Here is a 26,770-nt window from a genome sequence, read left to right on the forward strand (position 1 = left end):
GGCTTACTATAAAGAGTAGACTTTGACTTAGCCTCCTTAGCCCCTTATAGAATAAACTTACGATCTCCTTAATATCTCTAGACTAACTACTTAACTAGACGCCGGATCCGTCTTCCTTATATATAACTTATAGGTATAGATAGATAGATATTTCATTAAGCTATTATAGTGCCCTTCGGCCTATATAGCTATACTATCTTGTTTTCGTATATATAGAGGGGAAACCGTGTTAGTAAAAGCCCCTCCTCCTTCCCGCCTATCTTTTCCTACTAGTTATCGTCTTAGATTTCCCTTATTAGGGGTACGCTAGTATTATAGGCCTGCCCTAATAACCACCCTATCTATAACCCCCCTAGCTTCTGCCTCTTATCTATCTACTCCTCCGTCTCGCTAGCGAGGCTAAACTACTAGAGGTATCCCTACTATAGTATCTACCGAGAGACTCGGTAAATATTGCCTTTGTCCCTAATAATTACCTTATAGTCTCTCCTTCCCGCTTAGTGCCTCTAATTTCCCCTACCTCTCGCCTACTACGGGCATCGTAGTAGTATATGTTCTAGGTTTTACGATAGGTAGCTATACTAGTAGGCTAGGCTATAGATGTCTAGTACGCGTCTCCTAAATAGGTAGGCCCTTAATCTAATATATTCGGACCTAATTTAGATCGCTATACTTACTTCGGCCCTTATTAGGTCCCTATATAGTTAGTAATTATATCTCTAGAATACTCGGAGTACTATCGGGCCTATTGTCTTAGGGGGCTTCCTTTTCTAGTCCTACTCCTATAGGTAGCTCGCTATCTATTCCGCTAGGCTTTAGGTCTTAGCCTTGCTCCCGCCGGCCTAGCGAGTCCTATACTCCTCCTCTTTTCGTGCTAGCTACTCGGTGCTTATCTATACGGCCGTAAAGGTAGTAAGGTCATTCTCTTTTTAGCTTGTCCTATATCCGGCCCCTCTCCGGTAGCGGCTTTCTATCTTATTCTTTACCTCCTAGATCGTAGTTTATACTAGGTAATCTATCGTCTTTGCCGCGTATTAAATTCTTATTCCCCGGATATATTGGCCGATTAGTAGTGTTCCTATCTCTATTTCTACCGTACTTATTAACGTTATCTTATATACGCCTAGTATCCTACGTAGGTTACCTACCTATATCCTATTTAGGGGTTGCTCTATCCGTTTCGGGATTAGTTTGCCTACGCCTCCTATTCCCTAAATCTATACCCCGTATAATATAGCTAGTCTAACGATCGCCTTATATATTACTCTTGCCTTATCGAATGTTACTCCCTATATAGACGCCGACTATGTCGCCCACTTTATAATCTAGTAGGATACTTCGATAGCGATTCGCGGCCTTAGCTTATAGCGCTTACGACATTCTTATATTCTCTTATAGATTCTTATATAGGCTATATAGTCGCTTAGATATATCTAAGGCGACCTACTTAACGGATTGAAAAATGGCGACGACGACGGTAGTAGACGACCGAGAGCAAGGGGGAGACGAGTAGAGGACGCTCTGCAAGAAGGCGGAAGAGATAGTAGCGGTAGAAGAAGGGAGGTTTCCGGAGAGAGCACTAAAAGGAGTAATAAGCGAACTGCTCGGGGGACTAAAGGCGCTCAAACGACAAACAAGCACTACGATCAACATAGCAATCGAGGCAGCAACACGAAACGCAAGAAACAACACTTAAAGAGACCCGAGACAGACCTAGGGCCTAACGACCTAGGCAACAATCGCGAGCCAACCTACCCCCCCTTAAAGCACAGTACTACGAGTCTATATTACGGACTAGAAAGAGAAGGAAGAGATAGGAAAGATGACCGGGAGGGAGATAGTCGAGAAGATCGGAGTAAAGGGAATAGTAGGGGTAAGGGCAGACAACAAAGGGGTCAAGCTGTTTATAGCACACGTATAGGACAAGAAGGCCCTCGAAATAAACAAGGAGTGGACACTGAAGATCGGGAGCACAGCGAAAGTCTCCTATCAACAGTACATAGTAATTGCGTATAGGGTCCTACGAACCTTTAACACATAAAGGGATACACTAAACCTCTAGAGGCAAAACCAGGTAACAGCACTAGGACTACAGATTACAAAGACAGCGTGGGTCAAGAAGAAGATAGAGGAGGGCAAGAGGGCCTCCTCGCTGATCTTATAGGTTGCAACACTAGAGCAAGCGAACAAGGTCTTAGACCAAGGGTTGTACTAGGACTTTGAGAGGCTGGATGTAGAAATCCATTAGAGTAACTATAGAATCCTTCAATGTTTCAACTGTCAACAGTACGGACATATTGCCCTAAAGTGTAGCAAAGCCACACTAGTCTACTTACACTGTGCTGGTGATCACGCGACCTAAGAGTGCCAAAAACGGAAGGAGGACACAAGATGCGTAGCATATAGGAGAAAACACCCGGCATGGTCAAACCAATGCCTAGTTAGACTATCAGCCCAGTGGAGAGCGCGGGAAGCAAGGGTAACAACACTAACCAGGTTCCTAGTAGGTGAACAGAAACAACTAGAGAGAACCACCCACCCGAATAAGAGACCCCGGCTATAAGAGGAGCCACAAATAGTGCTAGCAATAGGGAGACCAACGTTCTTGTATAAGGCAGCGCAGAGCAATGGACAAATGAGAATCAACTAAATGATAGGGAGCCAACCCCAAAGGGAAGAACAGGAGGAGGGACGGGAAAACCAACAGCAAGACTAATAGCAAGACCAAACGGACCTAGACACAAACATGTCCTAATGCCTCACACTAACAGACTATCAATCATTCAGTATAATGTAAACAGAAGTAAAGACAAGGTCCAAAGGAGCTTTCTACAAGCCTTAGACCCGGAGGAACACCACATTATAGCAATATAGGAACTATAGATCGACCTACACTCTAGGATTCTATCAACTGTACGAGACCCGAGATACCACGTAGTAATAAATAGAACCGAGGGAGTCCCACGAACTTGTATCTATGTCAGTAAGAAGGTACTAGCAGAGGACTAGCAGGCCTGGCCGAGAACCGACAGGGATATCACCACAATGCAGCTCAAAACAACTCAAGGCCAAGTCCTGATCTATAGCGTATACAACCCACCTCTAGAGTCCAGAAGCAGCACACAACTACACACGCTAGGAAGGCTCCCGGAAGTAATAGACCAACAAAACCACAACATCGTAATAGGAGATTTCAACCTCTACTACCTAAAGTGGGGATCGGACTTCACCCTAGCACACCACTTCTTAGCAGGGAGGCTTATTAGTCAGATGGAAACAGCCCAAATGGACTTGATCACGCCAAAGGGAACAGAAACTTGGGCTAGAAACAACAGTTCTAGCACGCTAGACCTATGCTTTATGTCCTACGCCTTAATACGACGGGTAGAAAGCTGCACAGTCAATGACCAACTAGAGTCCTCATCAGACCACTATCCAATCCAAACCGACATCTAACTCACAGTTGAGGAGGAGAGGGAACCTGAGAGGAGGCTCTGCTAGAAGCAGGCCGAGTGGACACTAGTACAGCAGCGGCTAGAAGGCGAACTAGAACAGGTGAACATTGACAATATACACACAACGGAGGGGATTGACTAAGCAGTGGAGCAGCTGATAGAAGCTATGCAAAGGGCAGCCTAGGCCTATATACCTGAGAAGAGATGGTCGCTATACTAGAAGCTATACTGGACACTAGAGTACATAGCTAAAGTCAAGGAGGCAAGGAGAGCAAGAAGGAGATAGGAGCAACGACGCACCTAAGCAAACTAGGAAGCCTATAACAACGCGTATAAAGCAAAGAAGGCGTAGATCAGAAGAGACAAGACGTAGGAGTAGAGGTCAACTATAGGGATGATCACAGAACACCCGGAACAAATCTAGAGACTAGCAGAATGGGCTAGGAAACTAGACGAGGAACGAAACTCCCCGCCCTAGTTTCCCTCAATACAGGACCAAGACGGGGAAACGCAAACCACTCCGATAGGGAAAGCGAAAGCATTCGTAGACCACTTCTTCGGGACTTAGGTAGAGGCAGACCTAAGCAACATCCTAGGAACACACATTCCTCCGCTAAGGGAGGCTAACTAGTAAGTGTCTGCTATAGAGATCGGAAACATTATCAAGAAACTAAAGGGCAACAAAGCCCCAGGCCTAGACAAGATCCCTAACTATTACCTAAAAGCTAGCAGTAGCCTCATCACTCTAGTGCTTGCGCCAATCTTTACCTAGTGCATGAAGCAGGGGTATTGCCTAAAGGCCTTTAGGCAATCACTGACTTACGTCCTAAGGAAACCCCAAAAGGAAGACTATACCAAGTTGAAGTCATACAGACCAATTGCGTTGCTGAACACACTAGGGAAGCTCCTAGAGAAGGTCGTGGCTATAAGGCTCACCGGAATAGTAGAAGAACACAACCTCCTCCCGGCAACGCAAATGGGGGGGAGACAAAAGAGATCTACCCTCACAGCAGTCGAACTGATCACAGAGTAAATCAGACACATCTGGCACTATGGCAATAACAAGGTAGCCTCACTGCTTTCACTAGACATATCAGGGGCTTTCGACAATGTGTCCCACGTAAGGCTCCTATACATCCTCAGAATGAAAAGCATCCCAGCCTAGATAGTACACTTTGTGCAGTCATTCCTTAAGGACAGAACAACCCAGATCCTCCTAGGGTCCTTCAAAGCCCCGTAGACCCTAATTGCGAACACGGGCATCCTATAGGGCTCTACACTCTCCCTAATTCTGTTCCTCCTCTTTATGGCCGACCTGACCCCACTCCTAGAAACAGCAAACACCTTAGCATCGGGGTTCGTGGATGACACAAATATCCTAGCGTGGTCGGGGTCTATAGAGGAAAACTGCGCACTCCTAGAGGAGAGACATAGACAATGCGAAAAGTGGGCAAGAGAGCATGGGGCAAAATTCGCACCGGACAAGTACCAACTTATCCATTTTAGCAAGGCAAAGACAAAACACAACTTGGCAGCACTAGTAAAAATCCAGGGGTTCGAGACCTATCCTACAAGGGAACTCAGAGTCCTTGGGATATGGCTAGACCCGAAACTCAGCTAGGGACCACAAGTGAAGAAGGCGCAAGCGAGAGCGGACACTAACAGACAATCAATCGAGAGACTCACTACGTCAACCTGGGGGGCGACCTTCACAAAGGCCCAGACTATGTACAAGGCCATTGTCAAGCCCGCAATGCTATATGGAGCAGCAATTTGGGCAGCGGAAAAACACATCCCGAAGAGAATTGAGGACCCCCTCAACAGAGCGCAGGCAGCCTGCCTAAAGAGAGTACTAGGGGCATACAAGTCAACCCCTCACAGGACAATGGAAATGGAATCAGGTACAGCCCCCATCAGGGAGTACCTCTAGGGCATGAGGTTTCAATACGTAGAGAAGACATCAGCATACCCAGCCCAGGGAACCATCCAAGTAGCTACTCAAAGGATAAGAACCCAGTGGGAGAGGAGGAGAAGACCCAACCGGCCACACATGATCCCACAGAAGGAAGCAGACCTAAAAACATCACAGGAAATCCTAGCAGCCCTTGAACAGAGAGAAGCTCTGAGGGAGCAAGCTAACACAGGGGACAAAGGGAAAAAGAAGCAAAGCCAAGCAGAAAGGATCGTAGGTCACCTATAGGAAACGCGTTGGAACCAAAAACCGGTGAGGCCAGGAGCCCCACCAGCGGCCAGGACCTTCGGGAGGTATAACTACCTTATCTACAAAGACCTGAAGAGGGCGGAAGCAAGCATAGCTATCCAGATTCGCTCTGAGCACATTGGGCTGAGAGCATACTTGCACCAAAGAAGAGTCCCAGGATACGATTCCAAACGTTGCCCCTGTGGCTACCTATCCCAAAACCCGGAGCACATGGTGCTGAACTGTACTAAGTGGGTAAAAGGGAGAAGCCAGTGGAGGGCGAAGGCAAGAGACAGGCAATACTAGGCCATCATCCAGGACAGACAAGATATAAGGAGAGTGACAAGATGGATCCTTAACGAGGACTACCTAGAGCAATTCTCCCTAGCAGTAGAAACGGAAAGGTGGATAGAGAGGAGGGAGAGAGAGAGAAGAGCCGGGGAAACAGAAGGGAGAAAGGGAATCGAGAGGAGGACATCACCAGGGTTACGGGCAAGGTAGTTATAGGGTAACAACTATGACACTAGCGTACCCTAAAGGAAGGAGAACGAAAGGACAAGATAGGAAAGAACGAGGAGGGCAAAGACGAGGAGGTTTTCATCCGTTAATCGGGTTTCCTACCTACACAAATAGACCTAAATAGCGAGAGACCTGCATAGGCCATAGGGCACTAAAACAGGCGAATGAATAATCTATCTATCTATATAGACGCCGTAAGCCTCTTTATCGAAGCTTCGTTAACTTACGCTCGACTCTAGGCTTTCTTAATCTATATATTCTAGCTTAGCTTCGGGTCGAGCTAGATCCCTAGTACTCGTAGCTCCGCTAATAGCTTAGTCTCGTAGCCTTAGATTCTTACCGCCGCCTTTATATTATAGTATGATATCTCTCAATCCACTCTACCGAGCTTATATATAAAAACTGAATCAGAATCAGAGGCGTAACACGATGATAGCGATCGCAGGAAACGACCAGGAGCAGGAGAGTAACGAGTGGAAGGAGGTCTGCAGGAAGGCAGAAATAATGGCAATGGCAGGAGATGGCGAGCACCCAGAAAGAGCACTTAAGGGGATGATTTTGGAGCTCCTTGGAGGGCTAAAGGCACTAGGGAGCCAAACAGGACAGATCATTAACAGGACAGTAGCAGCAACAGCAAAGAAGAGGACACAGGAAGGCCAGAAACTAAGCCAACCAACCTGGGCAGTAGTTGCATCCCAAAACCCTCCCCCCCAGAAAACAGCTATCAAGGTCTACATTTCCGACCAGCAAGAGCAGAAAGAGATTGAGGGCCTGTCAGGCAAGGAGATCATACAGAAGATTGGGATACAAGGCATCATTGGAGCCAGGAAAGAGAAGGGAGGTGTCCTTAAGCTGTTCACAGCACAGGAGCAAGACAGGAAGAGGCTAGAGACACAGAAGGAGTGGACAGTCAAACTAGGCAAGACGGCTAAGGTCTCACACCAACAAAATATGGTTATTGCCCATGGGATGACCACAAAGTTTGACATTGAAGGAGACCTTAAGAGGCTGCAGGACCAGAACCAGGCTGTATGCCCAGGGCTACAGATCACAAAAGCAGCATGGGTCAACAGAAAGACAAAGGACACAAAGAGAGAGTCTTCTCTAGTGCTCTGGATAGGCACTGTAGAACAGGCAAACACCGTGCTTGACAAGGGCATCTTCTGGGAATGCGAAAGAATGGACACAGAAATCCATAGAAGCACCCACAGACTACTGCAATGCTTCAAGTGCCAACAGTATGGTCATATCTCTACTAGATGCCCAAGCCAAAAGGACACTTGTTCCCACTGTGCTGGTAGCCACAAAGTACAGAATTGCACAGCCCCAAAGAGTGAAGCCAGATGTGCATGCTGTGGAAAGAAACACCCTTCCTGGTCCCAAGACTGCACAGCTAGGATTGAGGCAAAGAGGAGGGCACGAGAAGCCAGGATCAACACCCCTATCAGATTCCAGACAGGGACAATCACCCAAGAACCCCTAAGGACCGTCTACAACCCTCTCAAAAGAGGCAGAACAGAAGAGGCCACACAGGCCCAAGGCCACCCTGCTATGGGTAGACCAAAATCAATTGTGGTTGCAGGAAGAGACCCGTCACAAAGCAGGCTCAACCTTACCACAATCCCAAATAGCAGCCAGCAGCAGGAAGCACGAGAAGACCAGCAGGAGACCAGCATGGATGAGTCATGATTGAGACACCTAATCTTACCACTATCCAGTACAACGTCAACAAAAGCCAGCACAAGGTCCAGAGAAGCTTTCTCCAAGCACTGGACCCAAAGAAACACCTAGTTATTGTAGTCCAGGAACCTTGGATCAACAGCAAATCTAACAGACCATCTACTGCTAACGACCCAAGGTATCACACACTCCTAGCCAAACAAGGCACCCCTAGAACATGCATGTACATCAGCAAAGAGATGGCAACAGACAGCTGGGAACAAATCCAACAGGAAGGGGGAGACATCACCTCAGTCAGACTCAACACCAACCAAGGCAGCATCCACATCCACAGTGTATACAACCCACCCCCCAGCTCCAGAAGCAGCACCCAGCTGGGCACACTACAACAGCTGCCAGACATCCTGCAGAGTGACTCCCAACACATCGTGCTGGGAGACTTCAACTTGCACCATCCTACATGGGGATCAGACTTTGCACCTGCCCATCACTTCCTAGCTAACAGACTCCTCTCCACTACCCAAAGCAACAACATGCACCTAGTTACCCCAAAGGGCCTAACTACCTGGTCACAGAGAGCAAGCTCAAGCACCATTGACCTGTGCTTTGCATCACATGACCTGCAGCAGAAGGTCACCAGATGCTGGGTTAACCAGGACTTGGAGTCCTCATCAGATCACCTCCCAATTCAGGTGGAGTTTGAAACACAGACACAGCAGGAAGGAGACCTAGAACCTCAGCTGGCCTGGAAGGCAGCCAACTGGGAACAGATCAGACAAGACCTGGAACAGAAGCTAGCTGGACTAGAGACCAGGAGACTGGAAACAGCCTTAGACATAGACCAAGCAGTGGCAGAACTGGTTAGAACAATGCAGGAAACTGCGGCAGCCCACACTAGAGAAAAGAAACAGTCACTGTACCAGAAGCCATTCTGGACAAAGGAATGCTCAGAGAAGGTCAAGGCAGCCAGGCAGGCCAGGAGAGCCCTTACCCAGAGCCACTCCCAGGAAGCATGGGACAGATACAACCAGGCAACCAGAGACAAGAAGGCCCAGATCAAGAGGGACAAGATGCTGGAGTGGAGGTCAACAGTTGGATCCATTACCCAGAATCCTGAGAAGATGTGGAAACTAGCAAAGTGGGCAAGACAACCCACACAGGACAGAAACATGCTGCCCCAGTTTCCAAACATTGAAGACCAGGAAGGAGTAATCCAACACACTCTCCCAGGAAAGGCACAGGCATTGGGGAAACATTTCTTTGGCACACAGGTAGAAGCTGACCTGCAGGATCTGGAGGGCAGTGTGTATCCAACACCACTAGAGCAATCCTGCACAGTGGGAGAGGGAGAGATCAAGAGCATCATTAAGACACTCTCAGGAAACAAGGCCCCAGGACCAGATGGGATTCCAAACTTGTTCATTAAGACATGCAAGGACCAGATCTCCCCTGCACTGTCAAACATCTTTTCACAGTGCATGGCCCAAGGACACTGCCCTAAACACTTCAAGGAGTCACTGACTGTGGTCTTGAGAAAACCACAGAAAGAGGACTACACAAAGCTAAAGGCATACAGACCTATTGCCTTGCTCAACACACTAGGCAAACTCCTGGAAAATATCATAGCAGAAAGGCTGACAAACCTAGCTGAAGAACATGGAATCCTTCCTGAAGAACAGATGGGAGGCAGGAAACAAAGATCAACACTAACAGCTGTGGAACTTATCACAGAGCAGATCAAGACCCTATGGCACTTTGGGAACAACAAAGCAGCCACACTCCTCTCACTAGACATATCAGGAGCCTTTGACAATGTCTCACACCAGAGGCTGATCCACATCCTGAAACAGAAGGCTATCCCTAACTGGACAGTCCAGTTTATCCAGTCCTTCCTCAGAGGCAGAACCACAAGACTAAGACTGGGCAGATACAAATCTGACAGCATGCCTACAGAGACAGGAATCCCACAGGGATCAACAATGTCTCCAATCCTGTTTCTCCTCTTTATGGCAGACCTGCCAGCAAAGCTAAACTCCAGAAACACATCAGCCTCAGGGTTTGTAGATGACACAAACATCCTAGCCTGGTCAGACAGCACAGAAGAGAACTGCAGAATCTTGCAGAAGAAACACAAGGAATGTGAGGAATGGGCCAGGAAACATGGAGCCAGATTTGCCCCAGAGAAGTATCAACTCATCCACTTCAGTAGAGCCAGAAACAGACACAATATGCAAGCCCCAATCACTATTCAGGGACACACAACAGAACCCTCAAGTGAATTAAGGGTGCTAGGAATATGGATGGATCCAAAGCTCAGCTGGGGACCACAGGTCAAGAAAGCACAGGCAAGAGCAGACAACAACAGGCAATCAATTGACAGGCTTACAGCCTCCACATGGGGAGCCACATTTGCGAAAGCAAAGGTTATGTACAAGGCCATTGTGAAGCCAGCCATGCTATATGGAGCCCAGATCTGGTCAGCCCAAGACAAGATCCCAAAGAGAATTGCAGATCCTATCAGCAGAGCCCAAGCCTCCTGTCTGAAAAAGGTGCTTGGAGCATACAAGTCAACTCCAACAAGGGTGGTCGAAATGGAGTCTGGCTCCCCACCAGCCAAGCTCTACCTTCAAGGGTTGAGATACCAGTATGCAGGAAAGACGTCTGCATACCCAGCCCAGCTAGTAATCCAGAAGGCAGTCAACAAAATCAGGAGCCAGTGCACAAGAAGGCACAGACAAGCAAGACCCAATCCAGCCCCACAGAAGCAGCAGGACCTGCAGAAGTTCAAAGAACTAACAGAACAGCTGCACCTAGCCCAGCAGGAACAGGACAGAAGGGCTCAAGGGAGAGGATCAGCAGCCAGCCAAGGGAAGAAGCAACAGTCTCTAGCTGAAAGGATGGCAGGACTCCTCTGGAAGACTGAATGGACAAGAACCCCACAGAGGCCAGGAACCCCAAAGGCACTCCAACAGTTTGGTAGCCACAACTACCTACTGTACTCAGACCTGACCAGGTCAGAAGCAAGCATAGCAATACAAATCCGCTCTGAACACATCGGAGTCAGGGCATACCTGCATCAGAGAAAAGTCCCAGGTAACGAAGACAAGAGTTGCCCATGCGGCTACCTGTCCCAGAATGTCGAACATAGACTTCTGGTTTGCAAAGAATGGAGTACAGGGAGAGGTGAATGGAGGGCAAGGGCAAGGAACAGAAACTTCCAAGCCATGATCAGCAATAAGGGAGACCTCCAGAGAACTACAAGGTGGATCATCCACCAAGGATTTTTGGAGCAGTTCTCTCTTACTAGGGAAACAGAGAGATGGATTGAGGAGAGAAAGAAGGAGGAGGAGAGCAGGAAGAGGGGGACAACTCTAGGGTTGCAGACAAGGTAGTCAGAGGCTAACCACCATGACACTAGTGCACCCTAATGGAAGGAAAACTGAGAACTCATGGCAAGGAAGCTATTAGAGAAGGAGAGGAGGTTTTTACCTAGGAATAGGTTTCCTACCTTATGCAGTAACATATATAGACATAAACCCGCATGGGCCGGAGGGCACCACAACGGGTAAATGAATCATCTATCTATCTATATTATAGTATGTTCTTGCTTTACTAAAGTATATAAGTTAGTACTTTTTAGGGGCGAACCGGGCACTATACTTCTTTGCCTACTCCTCGTATTTCTTATGCCTATCTTTAAGGAGGCGATAGTTCTCTTCTATCGAGTCTAACTAGGCTAGAATGTTTATATCGTCTACGAATCCCGATACTAAGGTTTACGGAGAGGTGAGTAGGGGGATTAGATTAGACATAAATATTAGAAATAGGATAGGGGAGAGAGTAGATCCCTAAGGTATTCTAGCCTCTACCTTTACCGGGTTGGACGTATACCTTCCTAGGACTAGGTACGTCGTCCGTTCCTAGAGAAAGGAGTAGACGAACTTCGTTACCTACTAGGGGATGCCTTTCTACTATAGGATATATATTAGCCTTTAGTATAAGACGTTATTGAAGGCTCCTACGATATCGAGGGATAGTAAGGACGCCGCTCGGTTCCTACCGTAGTACTAGAGGGTCTAAATTTACTCCGTAATTAGCTCTATTACTATTAGTGTCGATCGCTAGCTTCTTCCCCCTATCTATGTTACTAGGAGTACGTAGTTGTCCTTAGCTAGCTACGTAAGTCTCTAGGCTACTATCTTTTCTAGGACCTTCCCTATCGTGTTTAGAAGTACGATTAGTCTATACGATTTAGGCTAAGTATAGTCCTCCTTCTATAGCTTACGTAGCACTACTATTATAGACTCTCTATACGGCTTCGGGTAGTACCCTAGCCGTAGGTACGCGGTAAATAGGTTTATAAGGCTCGGCGCGATCTCTTCTCTATACTCTTTTAGTAGTATATTTAGTATCCTATCTAGGCCTAGGGCTTTTCGTCCTTTTAGCTTACTTATAACTCCTATTACTATATTAGAGCTAACCCCTAATCTATGTCTAGGGGTTCCGGGTATATACTCGGGTCGATGTCCGTAAGGTCTACCTCTACTTACGTCGAAAAGAAATAGTCGGCTAATACTTTTGCCTTACCCCGGGGCGTAGCCTAGTAAGGAAGAAATTATATTTAGTAAGCTAGCTACGAGATAAGGTAACAAGTCTTAACCGCGCTTTCCTACTTATCTAGTACTACCGTATAGCCTCGTTTCGAGAGGTTAGCCCGGAGTAAAAGCTTCCCTCTACGCCCTCCCTCCCTATTTACTCCTTAAGCTAATATCTACCTCTATAGGCCTAAGCCCTTTAGTGCTCTCTATTAACCGACATACGTATCCGTCCTCTCGGGCTATATAGACAGTATTAGCCGTCGCTACTAGTATATACTACGCCCTAGGTTTTGACGCCCTTCGCGTTACCGTAGCCTATCTCTAGAAAGCGGCCGTCTATACCTCGTAGGTTTGCTCGGGGCACACACTACGCCGGGTAGCGTACTCCTTACGTTTCTACCTACTAACTAATATAAAGTTCCTTATTACCCTACCCTCGATCCTCCCCGATTATAGAACTAATCTACTTATATTATACGTCTTTTCCCCGTCCTAATAGCCGTCTTTTCCTTACTTAGGCTATCGTCTTTTCCTCGTCGTAATCTACTATATTAGACTAGGTACGTTATATAGCGGGATAGGTAGTACCTTAGGCAAAACCCTCGTTCCTATACCGGGTGTTTAATAGGCCCTTATAGGCTTCGTCGCGTATCTACCTACCTATCGTATTGCCCGCTAGTAAACACTAGATTGTTTCGTAGTCCGCTCGACGCCGTCGTATAGTCCGCTTAGTTATTGTTCTATAGTCCGCTCGTCTAATGTTCGTCGCTTAGCCCGCTCGGTTTACGGTCTCCGGAGGTAAAAATTCTATACTTATACTAGAGGTGTTCTATCGAGCGTATAGGCCACGGTTCCGCGCCCTTCTTATACGTAGAAAGAAGAGGGACTCGCTCCCGACACGAGTATACGCTCGTCGGATAGTTTTTATACCCGTTTTACTAGTAGTCCTCTATTCGCCGCGGCTTCGCCTACGTTACGCGCCCGTCGCGCCTACGACGCTCTAGCGTAAGAATACTTAGTTCTCTCGTAGTAAGACGAGAGGTTCGTAGCCGATACTACGTATAGGTAATTCTCGTCGTCGACCAACTTATAGGTATAGTTTCTTAGTTTATATTAGCGTAGCGGAGGTGAAACTAGGGACAGTTTCGTAATAGGGGAGGATATATTAACGAGCTAAGGGCCCCCTTTAGACCCTAAAATTTGCGCGTCGAATCTCGTTAACCTTTAACGGTTAATTACGTAGCAGAGGTATATAGGGGTACTACTAAGATATATATAGTTAGGAGGCGACCTTAGTAGGAAGCTAGGATTTACGAAGAATCTCTCTATAAGGTAAAATACGGGAATCTAAAAATTTCTGATTTATTATCTTTTAGGATCTTAGTATATATTTTACGGCCCGCGGACTAGCAAATATATATACCTACGCGTAAGCTATCCTAAGGTCACTAGGCGCGCCCTTACTTACTAGGGTAGTTAGTCGTCTATAGTAGTATACTACCTCCTAGTCGGATTCTAGTATATCCTTACTAATATAGAAGTACGTACGGGGTCTACTATCGCTTCGTAGGTATGTCGTATAGCCTAGTAACTTATAGGTCGTTAGTCTCTTATAGTACGGGTTAATCTATAGCTCCTAGATTACTAGGACGTAGTAGACGTACGGGTCCGCCTCGTATAGGAAATGGTTCTAGACTATATCCTTACTATAGTTGACATTATACTAGATAATACTAAGCGTATCGAGGCTAGTTATCGTTATCGACAATTATTTCCTCTATAATGTCCTATATCCTACTACCTTATACGTCCTAGTCTACGCCTATCGGCTATATACTAAAGGGGAGCCGGGCCTAGTTAGATTCCCTCGCCGTAGCTAGTAGAGCACGTAGCCTCCCGTACGCCCTAGGTTACGTATCCTTTATATTATTCTCGGCCCTAGGGCGCTTATACCCGACCGCCGCTAGCCAGTTCCGGTATAGACTAGCCTTATAGTCGCCGTAGAATCTTAGAGCGACGGTTCTATTTATAATTGCCTTATTTTTTGCTAGTTTCCGCTATAGACATTCCGCGCTATACGATAGGTAGTACCCCGGATAGTTCGCGTACCGCCTCGTAGCCGATATATAGTCCCTAGATATATAGTCTTCTATATAGTTCGAGTAGGCCTATTTGTTTATATACGTATAGGTTTAGTATCTATACTATTTGTTGAACAGGTACGGGTGGATAGTAGCGGAGTAGAGTAAGAGATCAATCTTCAACTGACTAATAGCACGAGCATGCAGCAATATATCAGGAACCAATATGTTGATTGTGTTAGATGTCTATCTAAGCTAAAGGGGAGAGAAGGTATCTCCCTATAAGCTAAGTCATTATAGATGCCTCAGGCTGCTAGATCACTTCCTAATTGTTAACTCCCTTTGAGATGCTACATCTTAACACTATTAGTATTTAAAGTATTAGAGGACACGAAAGGATAAGGAGTGCTTTTCGACTATCTTAAGGCTATATTACTAGATTAGGCCTTGTTCTATTACTAGATCCGCCGCTTTCGCGTCTTATAGCTATATAATTAGCGCCGAGGCCTTCTTACCTTCTAGCTATTTCCTATAGAGCTAAGTCGCCTTCTAGATTAGAGAGTTAAGAGTGACCGGGTTGTCCTCTTAGAGAGTACGTAGGTGACCTTAGTTAGTTAGGTTAAACTCTTTAGGTATATCGTAGACTAGGATCGTAAATTGCTTCGTTAAGACCTTCGCTAATACCGTAACCTTAGATACCTACTATAGCTATACCTCTAGGTGCCTCCTAGTAGTAGTAGAGCTAGTATAGATCTATAGAGTACCGTTAGACTATTAGTTTACTACGACTACCCCTAATTAATTAATTCGCTAGGCGAGCTCCTTATTCGATAGCTTTGTAACTTCGGCCTAGTCTTCCTTTACTATAATATAGATCGTAACTATATCGTGCGTTAGGCGGGGGCCTAGTATCGATACCGCGACCGATGCCTAGCTATAGGGGTGTTGAATCCGGGTGGCCTTATTAATCGCCTAAGACGTCGTCCTTATTTCTTATTACCCTCGGTAATACTATAGTACTAGCGCCGTAGGTAGCTAAGTAATCATTACCTAGAGAGACTAGTATAGGAGCTGATCGTTAGTTTCTATACTTTTTGCGTCCTCTATAAGTTGCTGCTAGTTGTCTTAGGAGAGCTTCGCCTATAGAGCCGTAAGCGCCGGTAGTGCCGTAGCCTAGACTGCCATTGCCTAGGAGTTGCCTAATGCAGCTAGGCACCTCCGCGGCGTTTGGAGCTGAAGAAACAGGGTGAAGAGAACTTCAAGCTGTCCAAATTGAATGAGGTAGAACTCCCTCAATTCTAGGGGCAGTAGCCTGCTTTATAGATCGTTAGAATGGCCTTGATAAGGGCTTTCGAATGTGTCGTGTTTAGCGATAGCGCCAGTTCTAGTCGTGTTAATACAAAGTAGCTAGGTACGTCTAAAGACATATATAGTTACGCCGTCGCTGCTTAATAGACTCATCTATCAATGGATCAGCTATAAGCGCAGCAGTGTATCGACCGAAGGTCCTCACTGTTGTTAGAAGCTGCTTATCGTTGACAATCGGCTCCGGTGTTGAGACTCGTTTATTCGATCGAAGAGCAGCTAGGTCTTGCCTTGCACGAGCCAATATTGGCTCCGGATTGAAGGGGTAGATACCACACTTCTCGAAGCCGCTTATGATGGTTATTAGCTTCATTGCTTGCCTTCTGAAGGCCTCGAAGTCATGCAAGAACTCGAGCTTGTTGTAGTCGCTGCAACTATAGCGAGAAGCTGAACCCACAGCCTCTGCGTGCCAGTGCTTGTAAGGCTGGAATACGACCATATCTAAGGGCTGTAGAAAGTGTGTTGTATAGGCTGGCAGTGCAAAGGGGATTATCAGATGCTCGTCACAATATTCAATGAATTCAATCGTGAAGTGAGAGCCGTACCCATCCATCAATAGCAGCCTGTATGCACCTCGCTGTGTCTTCGCAGAGTGCTCGTTGAAATGTCGCAGCCATTCCAGTGTAAGCAGGTCATTCGTGTATCCAGAATCACTAACACCTACAACCGTGTCGTCTTCAAGGTGTTGGTACCACGTATTCAAGTGCATCTTCCCTATCAAGATGAGGAAGGCTGGAATCACATGCCCAGCTGCTGAGACAGCAACAACATCCGTACAGCTCTCACGGTTGTTGGCAGTAGAAAGGAAGTTCTTCCTCTTCGGATATTGCGTAAGAACGTACTAGTTCTTCGCAACACCAATGCGGAAGCCAGTCTCGTCCATATTCCACATGTCCTCAGGCAATATGCCATGCTCTTGACGGGTCTCCCACAGCTTGCTGTACCACCATTCAAGGTCACCAATATCCTATGCCGCTGCTCTTGCTGCTTCCAATGGTTGTTGCTTCACCTTCTTCCATTCTGGATGTCGATTGAGCCATCGTTGTGGCCACTTCGAGCTCACAATTGGAGGTGATCTGGGTCCAGTATGGTATCGCTTGAGGATCGAATTTGCGCTGATCTGGACCATCCGGAGTCGCGCGGATACGCCTATCTTGTCACACCTCCTCAAGTAGGTTGCAAGAACAGCTTCTTGATCGTCTGTCAACACCGTGTGCGTACGCGGCCGTGTGCTGCGTGAGTTGTGACCGAGAAGTCGTCTTCTGAAGCGTTGGTAATCGACACCCCAGTTGGCGGCTACCTGCTTGACAGGACCTGGATTTGACGCGTCGCAGTACCACTGCACGGCCTCACTAATGAGCTCCTCTTCTTCACGATGGATGGAAGCAACCATATTGATGAGATAACGCGTGTTGAATGGAAGATACGCGTGTTGGAAAGCGTGGTTTTATTGAGGTGTCCAATATCACTGGGTTGTCCAACACCCGCTTCGCGGGTGCATGGGGACCGACACGGCTACTCAGTGTTCAGGAGAATCGCCGGCTGAAGGGTATCTCCACAACACCTTGCCGGCAGTGGCACCAGAATCGGCTAGTGGAGCTCCTTGGCAGAACTACGTTTAGCGCAGATCTGCGATGAAGCGCACGGGCACTGGAATATCGGCGCCCTCGTGGCCGTCTGGATCTCCACGTGGGGTGGAGGGCATCTTCAAAGAAACCACACAATCTCAGCACGTTGTCCGACCAGACGCACACAGCGCTCCCGCAGACTCACCGAACCAGCGCCAGAACATACATGCCGACGGCGATGAATGACTTCGACGACTCTCGTTGGGCGCACATAAACCCATCGCGGGCACTGTTGTCGCCTCAGTCTCTTCGCAGCGTATCGCAGTCGGTCCAGCTGGTCATCCGATCGTCACAATCGCGACCGCCTTGAACCTCGATTCTCACTCTTCCAAACCCATATCCACCCAAGTTCGCGAGAACGAGAATGCTGTGAAGGTACAGTGTCTCCAAGCGACACAACCACAACGATATACCCGGACGATCTACACTACCCCCAGCCCTAGCGGATTTACAATACATCCGGCAGCCGAAGAAGCCCTCGCCATCATGGCCGCCATGCAACGCGTAGACTCGGGGCACGAGTCGCCCAAATCTGAGTTCCCAGCAGAACTCATCGGCCGGAAAGTCCTCCTCGCGACAGAATCTCTCGGCCCCGTCAACGGTGTTAGTCGCACAACGCAGAGTCTGGTCGATTACCTTCGCGATCATGGCGTGCATGTGGCAACGTGTGCGCCGTACTACAAGGGTCAGCACATCAACCAGGATTCAAAGCCTGATCGACAGCCCATCGTTAACAAAGAATGGGTCAGGTCGATGGAAGCAAAGTCTGCAGCTCTTGGTGCGCGGGCTATCGGTGGTGCGTGGAACTGGCATAACGATCGCCTGGACCAAGATAAGGAGACGGAGCCACTGCTTCAGCAACAGCATCGGCCGAAGCTTTTCAATCGAACACGCAGCGAAGATGCAAAGCGGAAGATTGAGCAGTCGCGCTTGAGCCGTATCAATCCAGAGTATCGTCTGCAAGGTCAGGCACTGCCTTACAACCCTGATCTGACCGTCGCATTCCCCTTTCGACTTGGTAAAGTCTACGACAGAACGTTTAAACCCGACGTTATCTACCTCGCAAGTCCTGCGTCAGTCGGGTTCCAATTTCTGGTTCAGCTACGACAGCTCGATCAGCCGCCACCCACTCTGCTCAACTTCCAGACAGATCTTGCAGCATACGCATCGATCCTCTTCGCCCAGCCGCTCGACAGATACGGCGTGTGGCTACTGAAGATCGTCCAAGGCTTCCTCTTCCAAGCAGCAGCCGTACACACAATCTTCTATCCGTCGGCATACGTACGAAAGTACATGGAAGACTGCGGTGCACCATCCGAGAAGATGATCCAGCTTGGCCGTGGCGTAGACACCGAACTCTTCAACCCAATCCGGCGGGAAGAAGCATACCGCCAAGAAATCGCAACCGACGGCGAGATCATCTTCTGCTGCATATCCCGCATTGCGCCCGAGAAAGGCTTCGAGTTCTTGGCTCAAGCGGCAGAAAAGCTCAAGGTCAGTGGACTCAAGTTCAAGCTTCTGATCGTTGGTGGCAACAAGAATCCAGCTGTGGAGAAGGAGGTCCGCGATTACTTCAAGAACGTCAAGGACCAGACTGTTTTTACTGGCATGCTGCGTGGTACTGCGTTAGCCCGTGCGTATGCTGCCGCTGATGTTTTCTTGCACTGTTCAATCACGGAAACCTTCGGTCTGGTCGTGCTGGAGTCGATGGCGTCTGGTGTTCCGGTCATTGCTCGCGCGGAAGGTGGTCCAGCCGAGACTGTCAAGCACGGTATCTCTGGCTACTTGACTGAACCAGACGATATGGACCTGTTTGTTGAGTACGCCAAGCATCTCGCCACCGACCATGAACTTCGAGGAGAGATGGTTTGCAACGCCCGCGAGCAAGCGCTCAACACAACCTGGGACAAGATCAACAACCAAGTGGCGATACAGCTGGCGACTGCACTGCGCGAGCAGCCTCCGTTGTCTGCGGAGCAAAAGGCCAAGGACGGGTACTATCGTACGTGGAAGAATATGTTTGGCGTATACCTGGCAGTCGGTGTTGTGTGGTTCTTTTGGCTTATCGCGGTGATACCCCTGATGCTGTGCGGCTGGGTTCATGGCCTTTTCAAGTGAGCGTTATCGATCATTAAGGGGGTGGATCTGGGCATTACGATACCCAATGAGATATGCGGCGGAAAGCAAGATTTTTTGGTCAAGCGGTGGCGTTAGAAGGTAGGAAGTAAAGGATGACGATGAACAGAAAGGCTTTCGATTTGAGTGTGACATGAAGTCTCGACACAAATACCTTTCCTTGATGAGGTCCGACCGCTCGCTTCCCCTGCAAGCCTCACCATCGGCGCAGCCAGCATTCCAACCGTCTTACACAGATGAGTCGTTCGGGTGAGATGACCTGTGGCCCGTTGGTGGAAGACAACATTATGCACGTCCTGAAAAGCCTTACGCTAGGGTGTCACTAGATTGCTTCTGCCTCCACGTTCTTCTTGCCCTCATCGCTTATGATCAAAATCTTCATCTTCTCCTTTCCCTCGTTCTCCTCCTTCTCCGCCAATCTGTCATCACCTGCCAACTTCTTCTCATCGTACTCATCCGGCTTCTTGCCAACATCAGACGACATAGTCGCGCCCCACATGCCCAGGAAGACGGCAAAAGTCTGTAGCCCATCCGCGAGCATGTCGTAATACTGCACCCATCTGTGAACGTCATCGCACTCGAAGTCATGGAACCATGTCCCCTGACGAATGGCAGGATCGCGGATGCCGTGAAATAGAGTCTTAGGCACGTAGAAGAGGAGTGGGAGTAGGAGAAGGTGGGAGCAACCCACGATCTTCGCCTTGGTGATCTTGTCCATTGGTATGGCGAATGGGATGATCACGACTGTGATCATGGCGAGTGGGATGATGATGCAAAGTCTTGCGAGCAGATGGACCCATGCGTGAGGAGAGAGGAGGCTGTTTGGTGAGAAGGCGAAGCTGTAGTTATGTGTTGGTCCGAGAACGCGGTCCATGTAGGCGTTGAATTCGTGGAACCAGGAGAAGCAGCTCTTGACTGTGTCGGTGATGGTGGCCATGGTGTACGTGATGGTGTAGCTGGGTAGTGTGAAGTTCGAACAAACTTGGGGAGTGGCAGCTGCCTCTGGCGTGCCTGCTGTTGCAGCAGCATGACAAGGATTATCGCTAGCGTAGCCGCCACAAAGTGAGACGCAATTTCACTTCGCAGCTCGGTCCACATCATACAGATCCTGCCTTCTGTCTGATGACGATCTGGCTTTCTCTTCAAGTGATCTTACACGTTCATCGGTACGCCTCTTCATTCAACAAGCTGCGCCTGACAGCAACTCACGACCCAGCCAGTGGTGATATGGGCGACAACGTGCGAATTTGGACCACTTCACTTGAAGGTGCCTCGTGCCTTGTATCTTCCTTCGCAGGCATCTCTTGCGCCACTTCACCAACAGGTAACTCCATCCGCTCTTGAGGCGAGTCCAACTCGTACACCGTGCAACTCTTCGATGTTCCCCCACTGGCCGGCAATTCTGCCTTCTCCCAACGGCCGTCGCCGGTCAACGTCAAGGTCCCGCGTGCTGTCCCTTGGCGCCGTACTCTTCGCCGTGCTCTTCGCCTCGATATTTCAGGCAGAAGCAAGATCAGTAAGAGTAGACCGCCGATCGCGCCGCCGACTCCAATGCCGATGTTCCTGCGCGTTCGTCCTTCGTCGTCCTCGATGCTGCTGTCTCTGACTGCACCAGTGGTCACAGTGGACGCAAAGGATGGGATGCGGACGGTACAAGGTGTCGCAGATGGCATGAGCTTCTCTGCTCCAGCCAAGATCGCGACTTCCACAGCGCTAATCGAGATTGCGTCGAGTGTATGGGAGACAAAAACTCCCGGTGCACGACCGATGCATGTTCCACCAACGACGTCACCTGGAGGATTGAACGAACAGGCGCTCGACATCGTTTCTGGTGATCGATAGCTATCGCTCACTGTCCACACGAGCGTATTGGACGCGAAGGTATATTCGGTCTGGGATAGCATCAGCTGGTTCGGAGCGACGAAGTGCAGGAATGGGCACCATTTCGTCACAACATTCTGTGAATCTGTAGTTGTCAGCTACTATGGTGCTCAGGCATGAATCCACCCTGACGATAGAGCCCCATAACTCAGAGGGACCGTTCCATGGAAATGTCATTGTGACGATCGGTAGACCCGCGAACCCCTCAGAGGAACTACTGAGAGTAGACCACATTGGGGTCCCCGTCATCTGCGTCAATGAAGGTGGTGAAGTCGTACTCGTGGTCGATGATATAGCTTGTGTGTCCATATCCAGTTCGTGAGATCCCGTGGGCGTAGCCGATGCAGCCATGTTTGTTATCCGAACAAACAAGAATCCACGCTTGGTCTCCGAAGCAAGATCAGGTCGTCAACACACAATTAGTAAGGTGTGTTCAAGAACGATGTTTATGTTTTTGTAGAGCTGGCTTTAGTGATTGGAAGTCGCTCACCACTTGCGAGAGACCCGCTGTCACGGATCGGCGTTCAACTCTTGGTTCACGCATGGCGCGTGACAGGTTCGCATACTACGACCGGATGGCTGTAATGTTACTCAGAGCGTCTATGTCGCCAATATCAATGGCTGATGCATCTACACTGCTGTAAGTACCCTAGCCCTATCGTTTGAGCTGTGCCGTGTAACAGTCACTGCAGCGGCCATGGCGACTGCCCGACAAGAGCACGGAGACCTGGTCCGTGGTTATCGAGTATACAATACGTTGAGTAGGTACTGTTGTATGTCAATAATGCACAAGCGTGCAGATCGAGGTCTATGCTCCCCTCGAGAGATGCAACGAACCAAGACGACTAAATTGCCATGCCACGTGATGCCTCGCGGCTGACATCACGATCAAGCGCACGCAGTGGTAGCTGTGGTGATCTTTCAACTGCTTTGGACGACCACCTCTCAACAAGTTCGCGATGCGTCGATAGATTTGTGATGGTTCTCTCATATCATATGGTAGCACTGAGGCCTCGGCAAAAATGAACTTGATAGATGATACTCCAAACAGTATTGACTCGTGTACGAAGCACGCTGCAACGTGACTAGTATTGTCGTATGCGCAGAAAGAATGCATTACTGTGCAGTCAGCTGTCAACACATGAAGTCGCGATGGCAGGGAGAAAAGGTTCGCGTCACATTATTTACCTCGGCGCCCAAGCACGGGTCGTCACAGCCCCAAATGAGCTTAGCTGAAAATTCCAGGTTGAAGACACGCAGCTGTCCACCGTGCCCCACGCCAAACAACACAGGGAAGACGACAACTCATCACCAAGCACACATCACCATCGCGAAACTCCCTCTCCATCAGACACACACCCCTCTGAGCGATTCTGAATCTTTTGATACCCATATACCCCATTGTTCGCCGCGTTTCGGGCCCCCTATCGCGCGGTCCTCACTCGGTCGCGACGGTCGCAGGTTCTGCTTTGCGACGGCGGCGGAAGCTCGGCGAAGCTCGCGGCTTTCGCTGATGCCTGAGGTTCACGTTTCTGCCAGAACATGTCAACGCGCGGACAGGCACGACATGTCAGGCAGAGGAAACTGAACACGAAGCAGCCGCTTCGCATAATACGAGAAAATGAAATTGACGACGCCATCGACGATGAATCGCAACGACATATCCCTCAGGTCGAGACTGGTGTCGAGAAGAACGAAGAAGTCGTAAGTTTACCTTGCACATGATTTTCCACTCACCTTCGTGCTCACATGCTGTAGGAATTCCACTTGCAGGCTGCGATCAATGCAGCAAATGCAGCCGCTCTCGGTGCTAAGAGCAAGGCGAGCAGCTACATTCCCACACCAGAGGTCCGCAAGGCCAAGGGTATCAAGTATGACGAGCTCTATCCGAAAGTATTCTCGCAGCCGGCCACCTACATTCGATTCAGTTCAACGGTGGAGGACTGCGTAGGCGTAGCGTACTGCATGAACGAGGATGACGAGAAGTTCCTGAAACAGCTCAATGACGGCAAAGATGTTAACGGCCAGGCGCTCAAGGACAAGACCATCCAGTGCTCTGAAGATGGTTTCGAGGAGGTGATGAACTTCCTCGAGGACACCAGCCAGAGACTGCAGCCATTTGCCACTGTGGAAAGCAGCGTGCCGATACTGAGCCTTGATGAGCTTGAACAATCGCGTGAAGAGCCTCTAACCGCCGAGGCACAGCGAGTCGTGAAGCCGGTTTACCAGTATTGGGCAAGCAAGAAAGGCAGCCGTCCTCTGTTACCGACTATCAAGGTGCGGCTGCTCGACACAAGCTTGGACGCAGACGATGCCGATCCGTACGTTTGTTTCCGCCGTAGGGAAGTTCGACAAACTCGAAAGACCAGAGGCAGAGATGCGCAGGTGGTGGAGAAGCTCAAGAAGCTCCGCATGGAGCTTGAGCAGGCTCGACAGCTTGTTGGGATGGTTCGTGACCGTGAGAAGCTGAATGAGACTAATCTTTCAGTCACCCGCAAGGTCTTCGAGCAGCGCAAGCAGCTCAAAGAGGTCAAAGTCGCTAAGAACATCATTGGCGAGAAGGGTGAAGATGAAGAGCTTCTCGTCAACCAGAAACCTGTTGCCAAGCCGAAGGGCAGAGGTGATGGGTCTCGACCAGGTCCGACGATCCGATTACGGTCGCTCGGTGACAGTAGGTCTGCGCCAGACAGCGATCTCATCTCACTGGCCGATATGCAAGCGCAAGCAGACGATCATGTGGATCGTACCATTGAAAGCCGAAAGGACCAGCACCGGCGGTGGAACAAGGACTGGCAAGACCGGACATGGGATCCTATCACTCCGCCACCAGAACCAGCAGATGAGCAAGCAAAGTGGGCCCCTTTACCGGCAGTTGGGACTGGCTATCCAACACCGCCGCCGTCACTACCATCCAGGAGTTCGCAAGATCGAGATGGCGATGTTGACATGTCGGAGCAGAAGCCGGTACTGGACCATGATGCTGTGGCTGGTGCCGAGCCTACTTTCAATGTCTTCATCCCTCCACCGTGGCTCGACAACTCCGCCGAGGATGATGAGCCCGACATGAAACGCGTCAAGCTTGACGCTGCACCTGCATGTCGTCTGCGCTATGGCCGGGGTGGTCGGGTGCACCTTGAAATGCGGAAGCAGAAGCCAAAAGGCGTGCTAAGTCGAGGCGTTGTCTCTGATAGTGACAGCGACGATGACGAAGTCGACTACTTTCCCGTGCCGGACCCGAAGACATTTGACTATCGGTCAATGTTGAACAGTCGTGCGCGCTCCGGACCAGAAGGCGTGGAGCGGAGACAATTCCCAAGTGGAGACCAGACCGCGATGATAGCTGCAGCGCAACAGCAAGCTTCCGCTGCTGCATCCGGCAACGCTTCAAGTCCACCTAAGCTTGTTACTGCCGGCAGCTCAGGTGGCTGATTGTCGTGGAGGAACTGCTTGTAGACGCTCTTGATACTGGTTGATGGTGCCAGTCGGTCTTGATACCAGCCATAGACAACTTGTTAGATCAGAACTGTTTGAGATACTCACGCAAAGCTCTTGTAATACTACAAGATTGACTTCGTCCTTTGCATGATATCACTTTGCCCGTGCCTGTAGGACGATCATCTCTTGGCAGGCTGTCTGATCGCGGCGGCCTCGTCCTCGAGAGTATTCGCAGATCGCTTCTTTCCCGCTGAAAGGTCCGAAATGGCATCGACAGCTTCTTGCAAGATCTCCTTTTCGCCCTGCATGACGGCTCGGGCCATCTCGCGCCGTCTTTCATCGACGTGTCCATCGTCGACACTGGTAGGGTATGCCGCATAGCGATAGACCAAGATGGTACGCAACAGCTTCTTGGCCTCCGTCGTCAAATCTGGCCTTGGGAGTTTGTCCTTCTTCTTCAGCTTGTCGAACTCGGCCTTCGGCGTCGCAAGCAAGTTGAGCAGTACGCAAAGCTCCTCCGGGAATTGTCCGTCTTCGCTGTCTCCACGAGAGATGTCGTAGCCATCATCGACGGCACCCTGCTCATCTGCGTATTGCCATCTTTCGTCGAGCTCTTTACCCGGCAATCCCGCTTTCTCCTTGATCAGTTCTGCTGGTATCTCAACCACATCGTACTGAGCATAGTTGTTCGTGACGTATCCATATCTTCGCAGCAAGTCTGCCCGAGGCAGGGAGCCGAAGTCGTTGTACAGTTCTTCGCCAGCCTTGACTGGCTTGATCGTCTTCATGACCACTTTGTCATCTTCGTAGAATAGCTTGGCGTTGTTGCGGTCGGCGTCGGCATTGAGCATATCTGCGAGAGGCACCATGCCCTTTGGGAGCGTCGCTCCAGCGTCCGAGTCTTCTTCCCACTCTTCCTCGTCACTCTTCGCTTGGTCCGAGCTCTTCTCTAGGTCGAAGGCATATGCCATGATCGTCGAGCCCATGCGATGGCAAAGTCGTAGCAAATCTTCGTTGCTCAAGCTGATGTTCTTGTTGATCTTCCCGATGACAGGTATCAGCTGTTCGCTGAAGACTGCATCTGCGCCTTCTTTGCCAATCTTGTCAACGACCGTGCTGCCCTCCAAGCATTGAAGCTCGGCGTCGGACCAGAACATCAGACTGTCGAATGATTCGGGGAGAACGTCGAAGTATGGCTGCCATCGTGACTGTGGACCATCAAGGTACTCCAGGACCATGACTACGATGAGGGACAGCCATGGATCGTCAACCTCTTTCAGTGCCGCTTCGCCATTGCTTGAAGTCTCTGTGGTCAGTATTATCGATCGCGGTATGCTGAACAACTCCTCGTCTTCGTTGAGATCTTGGACAGCCACTACTCGCATCTGTTAGATCTCCCAATACTCCTCGGCGCCGTCCACCCGTGTGTAAGACAGAATCGTACCAACACCTCGACCTGCATTCTGCAGTCTCAGATCGTCCAATTTGATCTTCGCGGAGATTGAAGCACCGTTCTCCTTCAGCCAGTTGACGAATACCTTTGATCTCTCTTGGAAGCCATCCTCTTCGCTCGTATCCATTCGTTCCATGGCTGCTCGGTGTGCGAATATGCAGGTAGTGTGGTCGTGCGTTGTAAAGAAGAGCTAAGAGTCGGTAGGTGCCGAGCACTGAGCTGGACCCTGCATTTGCCTGCCGCACTTCAGCCTTGACAACCAAAAGTGCCTTCGGTCTGAATGACACTGTGGATAGTTGTGGTCTTGGGAATCAATTCATAGAGCACCGTATCCTTTGA

The 26,770-nt window shown here is 49.3% G+C and overlaps 5 protein-coding genes across 5 annotated transcripts; 2 read left to right on the forward strand and 3 right to left on the reverse strand.

Annotated features, from left to right (window-relative positions):
* Nucleotides 1-18,012: 18,012 nt before the first annotated feature.
* CLAFUR5_07568 (GDP-mannose-dependent alpha-mannosyltransferase) lies at nt 18,013-19,644 on the forward strand (the record flags this gene model as incomplete). Its single annotated transcript, XM_047906716.1, has 1 exon — nt 18,013-19,644. One exon carries the CDS (start codon nt 18,013-18,015, stop codon nt 19,642-19,644), a length of 1,632 nt encoding a protein of 543 aa, XP_047763454.1.
* Nucleotides 19,645-19,984: 340 nt separating this feature from the next.
* CLAFUR5_20240 (uncharacterized protein) lies at nt 19,985-20,599 on the reverse strand (the record flags this gene model as incomplete). Its single annotated transcript, XM_059463076.1, has 1 exon — nt 19,985-20,599. One exon carries the CDS (start codon nt 20,597-20,599, stop codon nt 19,985-19,987), a length of 615 nt encoding a protein of 204 aa, XP_059319050.1.
* A 268-nt stretch (nt 20,600-20,867) lies between these two features.
* Nucleotides 20,868-21,894, reverse strand: CLAFUR5_07569 (uncharacterized protein; the record flags this gene model as incomplete). The annotated part of the gene is made up of 2 exons (XM_047906717.1): nt 20,868-21,554; nt 21,604-21,894. 2 exons carry the CDS (start codon nt 21,892-21,894, stop codon nt 20,868-20,870), a joined length of 978 nt encoding a protein of 325 aa, XP_047763455.1.
* Nucleotides 21,895-23,085: 1,191 nt separating this feature from the next.
* On the forward strand, nt 23,086-24,972 carry CLAFUR5_07570 (Enhancer of polycomb-like protein 1; the record flags this gene model as incomplete). Its single annotated transcript, XM_047906718.1, has 2 exons — nt 23,086-23,247; nt 23,302-24,972. 2 exons carry the CDS (start codon nt 23,086-23,088, stop codon nt 24,970-24,972), a joined length of 1,833 nt encoding a protein of 610 aa, XP_047763488.1.
* Nucleotides 24,973-25,157: 185 nt separating this feature from the next.
* On the reverse strand, nt 25,158-26,567 carry CLAFUR5_07571 (Ribosomal lysine N-methyltransferase 4; the record flags this gene model as incomplete). Its single annotated transcript, XM_047906719.1, has 2 exons — nt 25,158-26,353; nt 26,423-26,567. The coding sequence occupies 2 exons, from the start codon at nt 26,565-26,567 to the stop codon at nt 25,158-25,160; spliced, it is 1,341 nt and encodes a 446-aa protein (XP_047762900.1).
* Between the last annotated feature and the right edge of the window lie 203 nt (nt 26,568-26,770).

The sequence above is a fragment of the Fulvia fulva genome, chromosome 6 (genome assembly GCF_020509005.1).
Source record: "Fulvia fulva chromosome 6, complete sequence".
Lineage (NCBI taxonomy): Eukaryota > Fungi > Ascomycota > Dothideomycetes > Mycosphaerellales > Mycosphaerellaceae > Fulvia > Fulvia fulva.